Source organism: Lolium rigidum, chromosome 3 (assembly GCF_022539505.1).
Source record: "Lolium rigidum isolate FL_2022 chromosome 3, APGP_CSIRO_Lrig_0.1, whole genome shotgun sequence".
NCBI lineage: Eukaryota > Viridiplantae > Streptophyta > Magnoliopsida > Poales > Poaceae > Lolium > Lolium rigidum.
In genome coordinates this window covers 175,504,657-175,518,211 of record NC_061510.1, presented here as the reverse complement: position 1 = coordinate 175,518,211, position 13,555 = coordinate 175,504,657, and the positions used below count along the sequence as shown (strand labels likewise).

Genomic DNA, 13,555 nt, shown 5'->3' with positions numbered 1-13,555 from the left:
AGGAATGATTTCTGATTTTTGAGCCCGAAATTTTCCTTGTAAATTTGTTAGGTGAATTTTATTGAATTGCAGTGAACCTAGAACAAAGTTCAGGCCTTCAGGGTAGACTGCTTCTGGCCTTTTTGGCATCGTCCTGGTGACCTGGTCAGACGGTCAGAGTACTCGTCGGGAGCCCACTCCGTCTCCACTTCACCTCACTCCGCTACGACGCCATGCCTCTCCTCCGGCGACTGCCTCCCGTTCCGACCACCACCGCAACCCTCTCCCACCACCATGTCACTCCCCACAAACCCCTCAGAACCCCTCCTTCCTCGCTTCGCCTTGCCCACCTCCGCATCTGCCCCGCCCCCTCGATCCGTCCCCTCCGCGCCATTCCGTCGACCCGGTGCCATGCGGCAGGAGATCCGGCGCCTTCCACGGCACCTAGCGGCGGCAGCGCAAGGGTCGCGCTGGTGCGAATTGGAGAGGCGCTCTCGCTCGGGTTCCCGGTGTGGGTCGCGTCAGCCTGCGCGCTCGCGCTGTGGCGGCCGGCGACCTTCCTCTGGGTCAGCCCCACAACCCAGATGATCGGCTTGTCCTTCACCATGCTTGGTACGTGCCCTCCATGGCCCCATCCCCGCTTTTCCATTCCCTCCTGTCTTTTGTCACCATTGAGTGAACTGAAACTCTGTAGCCTGTAGGCCCTGTACTAGGTGTAGAGTTTTTAGCTCAATTTACATTGTGGAATTGATATGCATGGGGAAGTTAGGCCTGCATAGCTTAGTTACAATGCATCAAAATCACTCATAGATATCACACTAGCTGCATTTTACAATTGACATATAGTAGTTGTAATCTTTTTGTACAGGAATGGGGATGACATTGACGCTAGATGATCTGAGAGGCGCACTATTGATGCCCAAGGAGTTAGCTGCCGGATTTGTACTTCAGTACACGGTCAGTTCTCTAACTTAGTTAGTGTTTCATTTCATGAGGCAACAGTCTTTGTAGCCCCATATTTTCACTTTTCCATGTTAAAGGTGTTCTTAAATTTTGGTACAGATTATGTAGGAATATCTTTTGATGCAACGGACACACAACCAGGATATTAAAAAGGATTTTCATTTTTAACTCAGCTGAAATGCTGTCCATTTTAGATTAAACCATAAAAAATTCTTATCTGAAATGTTCGAGCTGATGGTGTATTTATCCAACAACAACTCCATTATTGTTACTTTAGCGTTTGTGGTTTAGAATTACGCTATTTGCTCCAAAAATCCAAAGTGAGTGATTCATCTACAGGTGATGCCACTGTCAGGATACTTTATCAGCAAGCTATTGAACCTGCCATCCCATTATGCGGCTGGACTGATTTTGGTTTCCTGCTGCCCTGGAGGTGCGTACGCATTTCTTTCTTTCTGTTAATAGATTTTCTACTAGTTGAACTGAAAAGGAACTACTCTCTGCAGGCACAGCAAGCAACATTGTTACCTATTTAGCAAGGTAAAAATATATAATATTTTGCTGAGAATATAGCAATCTGCATATTGTTGAGCATGTTGGAACAAAGTTCTAGGCCTCTGGTTGAAAAAAGTCGTTCTCTCCTTGTTCGTATACTTACGATGTATATATGGATTCTTGTGATATGTCTTCTCGAGAGAGTATTGAATAAGTGGCAGCAAAACAAATAGTTTTCTCATCAACTGATAGTGGCCAATACTCGATTTCTTCTGTGGAATGCATATTGTGAGAGTGGATCTGACATAGATGAATTGCTACCCATATGTATAAAATGAAAGAGAACACAGCTTTATATATCTTTTTGATTTTTTATTAGCATCAAAATGCATAACAGTTTGTATCCTTGTGTTGCAGGGCAAATGTAGCCCTTTCGGTGCTGATGACAGCAACAAGCACTTTTGCTGCAGCGGTAATGACCCACATACACCAATTGCTACAATCCAGCAGAGCTGAATAACCTTTTTTCCGCAATGCAGTTCATGACTCCTCTTTTGGCATCCAAACTGGCTGGGCAATATGTCGCGGTAGATCCGATGGGACTGTTTGTGTCGACATCTCAGGTGCTGCCAGTTTCTGTAAAACCTTTAAATCCCTTGGTTCTGGCTAAGGTTGATATATCTGTATGCAGGTTGTCCTAGCGCCTGTTCTTTTGGGTGCTCTACTTAATCAGTACTTCAATCCTTTGGTTGAGTTGGTTTCTCCCTTGATGCCATTCATTGCTGTAGCAACAGTGGCTGTTCTTTGTGGCAATGCGATCGCACAGAATGCTTCATCCATCCTAGCATCTGGTCTACAAGTGGTACTATCTGTTTGTTGCTTGCATGCATCTGGCTTCTTCTTTGGCTTTGTTCTTTCAAGAATGCTTGGCATTGATATCGCTTCGTCACGAACAATATCGATCGAGGTTGGCATGCAGGTAATTTCTGTTGGGTGTTTAAACAGATTTTACTATACATTGTCTACCTAGAGTAGAAGCTAATGTGCTCAAATTATGTGTGCAATGTACAAGATGTTCATTTTACATGAATGTGCAAACAGGAGAATGTTCATATTGTATTTCTCTAAAAATAATACTAACACATTCTTGTTTTGGCTTTCTCATTACACACACAATCAAAAGTCTACTTTTGTTCTTGACCATTGCCTTAGTTTAATTTCACGAGTAACTCCAAAACAATCTAATTTGCATCCTCAACAAGCTAAACCACTCAAATTAGGTCCCAAGGCTGGTTTCATATATGGTTTTGAGGGACTTGGCTGCAACATCATTAATTTAGCCATCTCAGCCTAGAGGAAGCCGCGGCGGTCAAGCAAGAAGTCAATCTAATTCCCAGTCTTCCTGGCTTGCTGCCCTTGAGGTGTGGCTACATTTATGGTCTACCTCCTGTTTTCCAGGCGTCATACCAGTCTTATGGACATTATCCCACCACGCCACATAACAGTGCAATACGAAAGCAAAAGTGGTCTCTATTATTCGACACATGTGATTATACTAGTGCAAAAGTGTTTTTCTACTATAAGTATAAACATTTTTAATAACTCTAAACTAAATCTAATTATTTTTACAACATTATTAGGGTATCAAAAGACCATAAATTGGCTTTTACAGACAAGTCGTGGGTTCATAATCTAGATAGAAAAATGTTTAATTTTGCCTATTGTCGTTTACACTGGCAGGTCCGAGATCTACATTCTGAATAACCCTGAAAATTTAAAAACAATTATAGCAATTTTGTCAATCCTCCATTTATCTTATAATCAATCTCTAATACGAAAATTATGTATCATGTACCATATCTAATCTCATATAACGAAAAGCAGCTCCTGCTTGAAAGAAGCGCATAGTAGCATCAAAGTTTTGCATCCTTTGCTGGTGAACCATAAGAATATTTTATGCCTGTCCATTTACCAACGCAACCAAGCATAATTGATGATATACTCTTTCTCCCGTTGCACACCAAAGTTTCATTATGTGTATAAATTATTTTCGATGATGTTTCATTTTGTATATCGCACTAATTTCTTGTTCATGCAGAATTCGGTACTGGGTGTAGTTCTTGCGGGCAAGCATTTTGGCAATCCTCTGACAGCAGTTCCATGCGCTGTTTCAAGTGTCTGCCACTCGGTTTATGGTAGCATTGTAGCTGGGATCTGGAGGTCCATGCCCCCAAATGACAAGGGAGAATAATGGGTTAGGACATTGACTATGTTTTTGGGTGCATCAGTGGCTATGAAACGCTCGATCTTGGATCAGACAGATACTACAGCTTCTGTTGGAAACTTATGTTATTCTGAATTCCTAGCTCAAACTTTTTTCTGAGGGAAAATTTCTAGCTCGAACTAGTTGTGCGTAGGCATTGCACACATAATTTGAGCACATTAGCTTCTATTCTAGGTAGACAATGTACCGGAATCCGTTTTAAAATTCTTTATCGGCTCAGAGCATCTCCCCGTTAGGCGGGTTGCCCCGAAATTGTGTCTGGCAACCCCCATACGGCTCCTGTTTTGGGGGCTAGCAGCTTAGCTGCCCTCGGCGGTGCCCTCCATATTATTTTTGAACGAAAGATGACGCCAGCCTCCGCCGCTGACCACTGCTACGGCGTCGTGAGCCTCATCGTGTCTTGGCGTGCGTGAGGTTGGCAGGATGGCGATAATAAGGTACCTGTTGCGGCGTGGCTTTTGAGTCATGGATGGGGGCCTAGAATCCCAGCATGTTGGCCCGATCATCGGGGTCAGGCAGAGGCGACGGCGTTGGGGTGCAGAAGGTCAGCCTGCACCTAGACGCGTAGGGAGTACATGGGCATGGCCACCGCCAGCATGGAGCGTGGTGGTCGCGCAGAGCTCTCCATCCTTGCTGCGGCTGGTTGCCAACGCGCTACCGTGCATTGCCTAGAACCTCTTGCGCTCCTCCGTGTAGAGAGGGTTGGCCCTCTCGTTGCGCGACATAAATTGTTGACGCTGGTGAGGACTGGCGGCACGGGAATGTCCCCATGGCTGATGTGCCAGCATTTCGACATCCAGGTGTCCGGCGTCGCGATGATGTGGAGGTTGGCCAAGTCATGGGCATCAGCGACAGGCGTGTCCAACAGTTTTTGGACCTCGTGTCCAACACGTCCCAAATTAGTTTATATATTGCTTTAATTTTAATGTTGTGTAATGGTAACTTTCTTAAAGTGGGATCCACATCGTATGATCATTAACTTCCGAAACAACAAGCGAGGATAACCACATATGGTGCTTGTGTTGTGAACTCGTAACTTCTGTTGGAATGGAATGCACATCGTATGATCATTCAAGCAACAAGTGCACTAAGCTTAACTCAAGGATGAACACATATGGTGATCTTCAATAAATATACGTATCAATGTTCATATCTGAGATGTATGTTTTACTACAGTTGTTCCTTGATACAAGGGCCAATACAAATATATATCACAGTAGAAGAAAAAAAAAAGCATCAGGAATTTGTTTGCACAGCAGTCTGAAAAAGAATATTCAGTTCTTTCTAAAAAAGATTATTAACCTCACGGTACAAAAAAACAGAAAATAAATAAGAATGGGTATCTCTAGTTCATTCGAAATCTACTAACCAGCAATCATCTACACACATTTACCTTATAAGAACGACAATGCCTCGCCAGTTAGTACAAGACAGCGCCGCATGCCCGCATCCAACCAGTCCTTTCCTCCACCAGTTTACTACGAATCCCACAAGACACTGCTAGATCATACGACATCCCAGACTCCCGTCAGGGTCAAGGGATATGTACGAATCCACCCTCAATGCTCAGTTCCTTGTTCAGTTTGACATCTTTATGGCATACGCCAGCTCCTGAAAGTGGAACCACAATGTGCAAAGAGTTAAAGATCAAGCAATACAACTGTGGAACACTATGCATAAATGCAATTCATTGAACTTCTGCGTTCTCACCAAATCACCATTGGGGGAAGTGAACTGAGAACATAGGTCAGAAAGGCGTTCCTCCCCTGCAAGCTTTGCCTTTTCAGAACTGATTTTGTTCCGATCGCTACGTGGAGACTTCACTGTGTACATCTCAACTTCTTCATCCTTGTGAGATGTCTGGCCAGCGACGAACTAAAACCATGCGCAGAAGTTACTTGAATTATAGGATAGTTCTGGCTAGTATATCAAGGTCACAACATGTCAGTAAAAGTAAGGGCTCACCTGACAAAGATGTTTGACCGAGAGAGTTGGGCCGCAGCATAAGTACGACTTCTCCAAATTTGGCATAGTTTGTCCATCCAGCGGAATCAGAAAAAGATGTACTCCACGCTGTCAAATATAATCAGTAACTGATGCAGATAAAAAAATTCAGAAGAACGAGCAACGTGGAAATAGTATGTTTTCTGATTACCTCGCCGTCATTGTCATCAGAAGTACGGAGACAGTCAACCAACTTGATCATGCGACCACCCTTGACCACCCTACCATTTGAATTGCTAAAATTGCCATGGCGAGTCTGACTACGAGTACCATTCTTACCCCATGCTCGCAGAGGAGATGTGCTGAAATTTTCTCTGGTGATTCCTACATCATCCTTATCATCATCAGCAACCTCATCACTGCATCCTGCTCGAGCAGGTGAGGAACGCGGCGTTGGCCATTTGGGCAACCTTTTCTGTTTTTTCTCTGGGGAGCTCTCCTCAGCAGATGATGACTCTTTGCCATAGTTTTCACCATTTCCTTCTTGCTCATCATTAGAACATGACAGACCAACATCATGGGAACTGGCCCTGCCTCTGCCACGAAGATACTTACTCTGCCCATTAGCCCGCATGTTACGCCGTGATCTTCTTACAAACGCAGCAGCAGTGGCTCTGGCAGTAAACTTCTGTCCAATCACTTCTGACTGTTTCTGGAAAGCCTCGGCAATGGAAGCTTGAATCTACACACATTTTTTAATGAGAAAACTATGTGAGGTTGTTCTACAAAATGCAAGGTATGCAAAGTTGAAGGAAATAAAGTGCACAACTAAGAAACCATCGTTGTATTAGTCGACTGTTTCTCTTGGATCATTATGTGTGTCAGACTATAATAGGTGATGCACTGATGCAGTTGATCTTACAAGCATTGCATAATAATGATAGGCCTCTTCTTTTCAAAAAATAATTCTTTTGTTCATAAAGTGTTCTTATATCCTGTTGAGGAATTCCAGTGTGACCAAGAAATAACTTGCTGTCTAGCACCCATGCTTCTTCGTCCAATTTTGGGGCTGTTGTTACTAATTTACGAAAACCAAAATGGCATACAAGTGCAATAAACATGACAACACTGAAGCACCAATTGGGCCAATACACCAGTGCAATGAAGCTAAAACTTCATGTAACATTTTTCTTACCTGAGACTGGTTAATTTTTCAACAAGTTTACTCCTTTTCTCGAGAATACAACAAGTTTACTCCTAAAGGTAGTTATTTTGGTGTGCTCGGGTTTAAAAGTGATTATAATATCACTCGAGAAGTTGCTATTTATTGCTGCATCATCGTGTTCAGTGCAATGCAAATCAGGCAAGAGCCCCAAAATTTCAAGGCAGACTCTGAATACTGTCTGGACTAGGATTGCAGGACACCGGTAAAAGTAACAAAACATTTTTTTTAAAACCCAAATTCTCTTAGTATTAACATTCCTCTCTAATTTTATTGCTGTTATCTTAGGTTTCGAACATCAGAAGCATCAAGGGCAATAAATAGAGAGGGGTCCCTTAAAACCATCAGAGAAGGAACCATACCAAGTTCATGCGTGTGGAACAGGAAATAGTCAACGAGTAATGCTACAGCTATGGACAGGTTCTACAAAAATTGCTTATGGACTCACTCGCTCGCACAGCAGGGATGAGAACAGAAACGTGGCCCAGAATTTCAGCAAGCCAACCAACAAATCTCAGGTATATCTGTAAAGTGTCCCGTAACCCACCAGATTATTGATAGTCAACCAGTGAAACAAAGGACTAATAGGTATTGACACCAGAAGATGAAATTGAAGCTATAATCAATGAGTTACCCTATAATGGTACTGCACAACCTAATCTATTCCCACATAGATTCACCAGTCCTGGAACTTGTTATGGGACAGGATTCATAGAAACAAATGGGGTTGGAGATGCAGGAGGTTTAGTTTCACCAATTATGGGCAAGTGGAGCACGCCCATCTTGGAAGCTAAGTCAGACAGGGATTTGTCACACACGCACACCCGTCCCTCCATGAAATCAGGAAGGGGCACACTGAGAGTTGGACTCCACCTGCCCTGCATGACATCTTATTTGGCCGACTGTTTGGTCTTTGGTTACCCAGATTGGTTTCTCCTTCTGTTGAGTCGGTTTTGGGAATCAAAGTTAAGAGTTGTTATGAACATGATCCAGTTTTCCATTGATATCCAAGTCTTGTGGGTCAGCCAAGCTGGGTCCATATTCTGGCAGCAGCCTGTACCAAGACCATGTTTTCAGAAACCAATCTACACTATCAAATTTCTAGTTCTTGAGTTTAGCCATGGTGCAAGCGTCCGAAAATTGGGCTATCCTGTGCAGCATATCATCCTTAGTTCTTGAGTTTTCCTGTGGAATTTGTATTTAGTGTTGCAAGGGAGAAAACCAGCTCGGATAAGGGGGTTCCAATCCCACAGCGATACCTGAACCCAAATACCAGAAGCAGAAGAAAAATAAAAGAGTAAAAGAAGAAAGTCAAAGGAGGTCAAAGTGAAGGCCATTCGTCGAAGGATAAGGGCATGGACCATGAACCAAGACAACCTCCTACCTTTTAAGGGGTCTATATACCAATCAAGTCTTTGTTGTCCTTGCTTTTCTATCCCCACCAATGGTAAAAGAAACTCCATGGGCCAGTTATACTCAATCTCTCATATGAAGCAAGAGACTTCCCTTGCGTGCGATCAAAATTTCTCAAGACAATCTTGCTTGCGACTGGCCTTGAGAGGAATAATTCTTTCAAACGACTGGTCACGGAAAGAAGGGTATCGGGGAAATACCAAATGGGTAGGCCCAAGGCATGAATATATCCTAGTAGGCCAGGGTGGCCCACGTGGTAGTCGTGCCAGCTGACACACCTGGTGATCGGCTGGAAGGAAGATTAAGGCCCATACGATTAATGGAAGGCCCAAGACGGAGTCTGCCTGAAGACCTAGTGTTGTGCGCCTTCGAGTACAAGACATGGCATGTCAGCCAGATTATTCTAGGACTCTTTACTTACCACCTGACGGCTTCCATGTAAACCCTAGGACCAGCTCCCTATATAAAGCCGGACTATGTAATAAAGCAGCCATATGCATCATTTTGATGCATAGGCTGGGGTATCCCCCATTTAGAAAAAAATATAAAGCCGGCCTATGGGCGCCCTTAGGGCACAGCTCATCTTCCAACTTGTACACATATCCGCCTATAGTGACTTATAGCAGGAATAGGGATCTTCCACCGCAAGGGACCCAAACCTGGGTAAACATGTGCAATCTCACTCCCGGATCATCCGTCGCCTACGCTCTCTCTCTCTCACTCTCATCTCCGTTAGCCACCCTAGATGGCTCCCGCCGTGACAATACCACGACAAAGGATCGTGAAGGAAGTTTGTGCTGCGTCGAAGAATCAGTCCATCGTCACTAAACCATTTCTAGTCTCGTCCCTTAAGGGGATTACACCCATCTCAAAGAAGTGAGCCTAGCTCAGTAAGTGAAGTGGATGTCACCACCTGGGCTCAAATCCTCAAGGATGCGAATTTGGGTTCTTATCATCACAAAGAACAACACCACCCGCTCTGCCACTTCCCTTTCAAAAATGAAAAACAGGATTACGCTCGACTGGACAAGTTGTGGCAAAACAAACACGGTCACTAACAAAATCTTGGATCACTCATGTTAGTGCTTGATGCCTGGCAAAACGGTCGTTGAGCGTGTCTTCTTACTTAAGCAGCGTTTTTTCACTACAACAACAAACAGTGGATCTACTTTTTGTGTGGTCAAGTACCGAGGGACCAAAGCATAATGTTGGGTGGATTCGAATGCGTGAAGGTTATCATGATCAAGTCAGAGTTCGGCCGCATCATCCATCAGGTTGCGCAGATTCCACTTATATCAGGTTATACGTCGGTGAAGATCCACAGTCTCTCATTAGACATTTTCTTCAACAAGAAGCAACATTGGGGGCAGAAAGTTGCTCAAATTAACAGTGTTTTGGCTCCACATTTGACTGTTTCATAACCGCATCCTAGACAACAGCAGTTACGGGATGTTGCACCTACTAGGTTTATTCCCATGAGAAGAAACAGTAAATATATCTCCATCACAGTATTTGTATGATAATAAAAAAAAATAGGTTCATGTGGTTATGCTAAAAACTGGTAGGGAGTATTGTCCATGAAGAACTTGATAAATTTACATAAGATAGAAGTAAAAATCAATTTAGCAAAATGAAACAAACCTGCTTATTGCGATCATTCTCCTCGTCGTTGAAGGCAAGTTCCTGGAGCACAGAAAACCGTGTGCACATTGGTATTCCTGAACTATCATATGAACAAAATAAAAATAACAAGAATAGATCCTTGAATACCTCTTCTTCGTACTTGTCAATATCTGGGTATAAAGCTGAAATCAGGGCATCATAATTTGGATCATCTCTCAAAGAACGCCGACTTGCACAGTGTGTGCGACATGATGGGCACTCGTTATTCCTTAACAAAAAAAAAATCAGAAGGAAGAAAATGAATACTACCTCCATTCCAAAATAAGTGAACTCAGCTTTGTCTAGAACATGTATCTAGACAAAGCTGAGTCACTTATTTAGGAACAGAGAGAATAGTTGATAACAACATTATGAAGCTCAGTACACACAGACACTTGTAACATTTCAAACTACAGGTAACATATATATCCAATAATGCGTGATAAAAGTATAACCGCATATGTAACATGTGAAAATCACAAGCCTAGGCTCAGACGGTCAAAACGACAAAATGCTTCAACAGTTCAACAGCAAGCACAAAAGCAAAACCAGTAATAGATAATACATCACATCTTACCCAAGTCGCATTGATTTGTCAATGCATTCCCTGCAGAATCGATGTAGGCACTCCATAACTGTTCTAGTCTTTCGGATGATACCTAGCAAAGTAGAAGGTCTACCATCAGATTGTTTTTAACTGGAACCATCAGAAAATTTAGCTGAAAGCTCAGTTGCTAACATGGTTAGAGAGTGCATGTAAGCATGATATTGAAGATAAAAAAACAGTGCATGTGCAAGTAGCATACTTCCCATAAAAATAAATAAGGGAACTAAACATATCTAAGCAGGATCGAGTTTCTTCAAAAGAAAAGGAATGGAGAAAGCTCTTCGCATCGAATTAGTTTGTTTTCTTTTAAGTCGAATGATAGTTTTAGCTGCGCATGAATGGGTTATGGAGAATCTGTTGGTTGTAACTCCTAGTCCAAACATACGGCATGCCCGAGTAGCACATAAGCCCATGAGGTGATTTACAATGCTTAATGTACAACCTTGGGATTTCTAACTAACATATGGTAAAGTAGTGAAATATAAACATGATTTCCAACCTATATGCTAAACTTTTAGAAAATTGTGACAAGAATAATTCTTCCATAGTGCCATAAGTAAGAGCAGCTTTTTTCTGTACAATTTAAGAAATTAAAGGTTGTATCTGTTTGTTCAGTTACCTAAGCATATGGGACACTGCACTTCTTTGCGTACATCTGACAATTTTACCGGTATAAACCTGCAAGTATGCATGAATGTTCTATCAAATCATTCAATTTCATTTCATCAATCAATCCTAGAGCATCAATTAAAAATAAGAAATATAGCAAGCAAGTTAAAGACAATACCAACTCTAGGAGAAAGCAAGAAAAAATAGCCATGCCAATAGAAAAGAGAATTCCAAGATGCAGCACTAAGTCAAGTAAGAACAATTAATGATACAATACTCAAGCTAGACAGTGAACAAAAGACCTGCACACATATACTAGATGGAAGTGTTCCCAGACACTGTACATAATATGGAATCGAGTGTTTATGTGTAATGGACTAGGTTTCATGAGGGTAAATACCGCCGTGAATGCTAAGAAATAAATTTCTAGTTGAGAAGATAACTTTCTAATTAACAATATTGAGGGACTGCATCCCTTAAAGTGGAGCTGACTAGGGCTGGCTGAATGGCTGAGCCTAGTGCATGTGTTACTGACCCACATAACATTACGTCTGCTATTTCAGCTCATGCATGTGAACGCTAACCAAGTACAAACAGATATGTACAAACTCAAAGTTTAGGAACTTGTTTATGATGAAGCTATTGATGCCCAATCGTAGTGTGGTAAAACATTATGATATCAAGTGTTTTCTTCAGCAACCATGAAATATAGCTTTTGTTGTTATAGCATGTTTAGCATGCATATGTTTCATGCTGATTATCTACTGGATTCATCATGTAGGACTTATAACACCCAAGTGCAAAAGCTTCCAACTGATCATTACGCTTATCACACTTGTCATTACTTTCTCTGATGTGAGATAAGAGAATAGGATTGTAGCATTATTTAATCCCGGCATGTTCTTACTTGCGCATTATTGCCTGGGAGTATCTGTGCACAATATATCCTTGTCAACAAGTCTTCCTTTCTATCGATTGGGCTGAGATTATAGAGGACACAAGGAAGTTCACAGCTCCAAGTATTTTTACCTATCGAAATCAGTGATGGTGGACTGCAATACTACGGCAATGATTCCAAGCTAGCAATTGTTGGTTAGGCAGTTAGGGTTTCAAGTTTCCAGCAGTAAAACTTTGGTTAGAAATTGGATGTAGCTTAATCATTGCAGTTGCTTCTGGCATTTGAGTAGAAGTAACTGCAGCAACCCAATTTCTGCACCCTTAGGCGGAAACATAGAAGTATCCAAAAGCTCAGCCGGGCGTAGAGCCAGACTACCAGTTCATACTGAACTGCAGATTTGAAATCTTATCATCACGCACACATATGGCAAACCACGAAAGCTCCCCAGTCCTGACACATGCAATTGAGGGCGCCGCAGCACGCAGAGCATAAGCCAGGAAAGCAGCCCCTCGGAAATTCATCGTCAAACCTAACACGATTACACAGAAAAAAAACCTAACACGATTACACAGACGAGCACGCTGCCGACCCAACTGCGCCGCATCACGGGCAGACATGAATGAAGAAGGAGAGAAACTAAGACGAGTAATTCTCGAAAAAGAAAAAAAAAAACTAAGACGAGTGTGGGTGTGGGTGTGGGTGTGGGTGTGGCGGGGGGTGGCTGGGGAATAGTGGCGAGATGCAAGCACATACTCCTTTTCGGTGGCAGCGTCATCCACCTCCGACTCCGATTCCGACCCCGCCGCAGCAGCCGACTTGGTGTCGATGAAATCTGCGAGCAGAATCAAAACAGCACGGCCATCAGCGCACGGGCGAGCATCCAGGAAGGAGGGAAGGGGAGAATAGATCGGTCACCGTTGCCGTTGCCGTTGGCCGTGCCGTTCTCATCCAGCTTGGGCCTCTTCTCCGCGCGCTCGGCCGTGGACGGGGAAGGTGGGCAGTTGTCCCCAACGGCGGAGGACGGTGGGGATGGAGACGGAGAGGATGACGGGGGAGGACGTTTCTGGGCAGGCATTTGGGGGCGGCGGAAGGGGTCGCGGGGAACGCCGGAAGACGGAGGAGGAGGATGTCGTCGATCTGAGGGTGAGGGAGGTCTGACGTCTGAGTCTGAGTCTCACCGCCGCTGCACTGCACCACCATTTGCCACGCTCGACTCTAGCAGATCTCGGATAAACGCCCAACGCGCATGACTAGTTTAGGGTTTGAAAAAAATCATCTGCCAATAAAAAACGAGATGTTTGAACTTCCGTAAAAACGTATTCCCTCCAACCGTCCATAAATAATAAGTGACTCAACTTTATCCGGATATAATTATATCTAGACACGTTTTTGTGTATAGATTAATTATTCGTATCTGGAAAAGTTGAGTCATAGTTAGAGGAAGTAGTTCACCTCCCATCTAAAGATTTTTACATGCAG

At 43.2% G+C, this 13,555-nt stretch overlaps 2 protein-coding genes across 2 annotated transcripts; one reads left to right on the top strand and one right to left on the bottom strand.

Annotated features, from left to right (window-relative positions):
• The first annotated feature begins 212 nt into the window (after positions 1 to 212).
• On the top strand, positions 213 to 3,940 carry LOC124698684 (probable sodium/metabolite cotransporter BASS1, chloroplastic). Its single transcript, XM_047231149.1, has 8 exons — positions 213 to 591; positions 848 to 936; positions 1,282 to 1,375; positions 1,449 to 1,482; positions 1,855 to 1,909; positions 1,977 to 2,060; positions 2,129 to 2,416; positions 3,536 to 3,940. The coding sequence occupies exons 1-8, from the start codon at positions 213 to 215 to the stop codon at positions 3,686 to 3,688; spliced, it is 1,176 nt and encodes a 391-aa protein (XP_047087105.1). The 3' UTR covers positions 3,689 to 3,940.
• An 886-nt stretch (positions 3,941 to 4,826) lies between these two features.
• LOC124702725 (putative E3 ubiquitin-protein ligase RING1a) lies at positions 4,827 to 13,285 on the bottom strand. The gene is made up of 10 exons (XM_047234883.1): positions 12,992 to 13,285; positions 12,830 to 12,908; positions 11,189 to 11,247; positions 10,540 to 10,621; positions 10,071 to 10,191; positions 9,942 to 9,983; positions 5,877 to 6,407; positions 5,687 to 5,794; positions 5,432 to 5,596; positions 4,827 to 5,332 (listed from the first exon to the last, which is right to left on the bottom strand). Exons 1-10 carry the CDS (start codon positions 13,149 to 13,151, stop codon positions 5,300 to 5,302), a joined length of 1,380 nt encoding a protein of 459 aa, XP_047090839.1. The 5' UTR covers positions 13,152 to 13,285; the 3' UTR covers positions 4,827 to 5,299.
• Between the last annotated feature and the right edge of the window lie 270 nt (positions 13,286 to 13,555).

Coding starts and splice junctions, on each gene's coding strand:
- LOC124698684 (XM_047231149.1), top strand. CDS start 213: ATGCCTCTCCTCCGGCGACTGCCTCCCGTTCCGACCACCACCGCAACC. Junction 1,910..1,976: donor CAAGCACTTTTGCTGCAGCG/GTAATGACCCAC, acceptor TCCGCAATGCAG/TTCATGACTCCTCTTTTGGC. Junction 2,061..2,128: donor TGTTTGTGTCGACATCTCAG/GTGCTGCCAGTT, acceptor ATCTGTATGCAG/GTTGTCCTAGCGCCTGTTCT.
- LOC124702725 (XM_047234883.1), bottom strand. CDS start 13,151: ATGCCTGCCCAGAAACGTCCTCCCCCGTCATCCTCTCCGTCTCCATCC. Junction 10,192..10,539: donor GACAAATCAATGCGACTTGG/GTAAGATGTGAT, acceptor TTTTTTGTTAAG/GAATAACGAGTGCCCATCAT. Junction 6,408..9,941: donor AGAATGATCGCAATAAGCAG/GTTTGTTTCATT, acceptor AAATGTGTGTAG/ATTCAAGCTTCCATTGCCGA.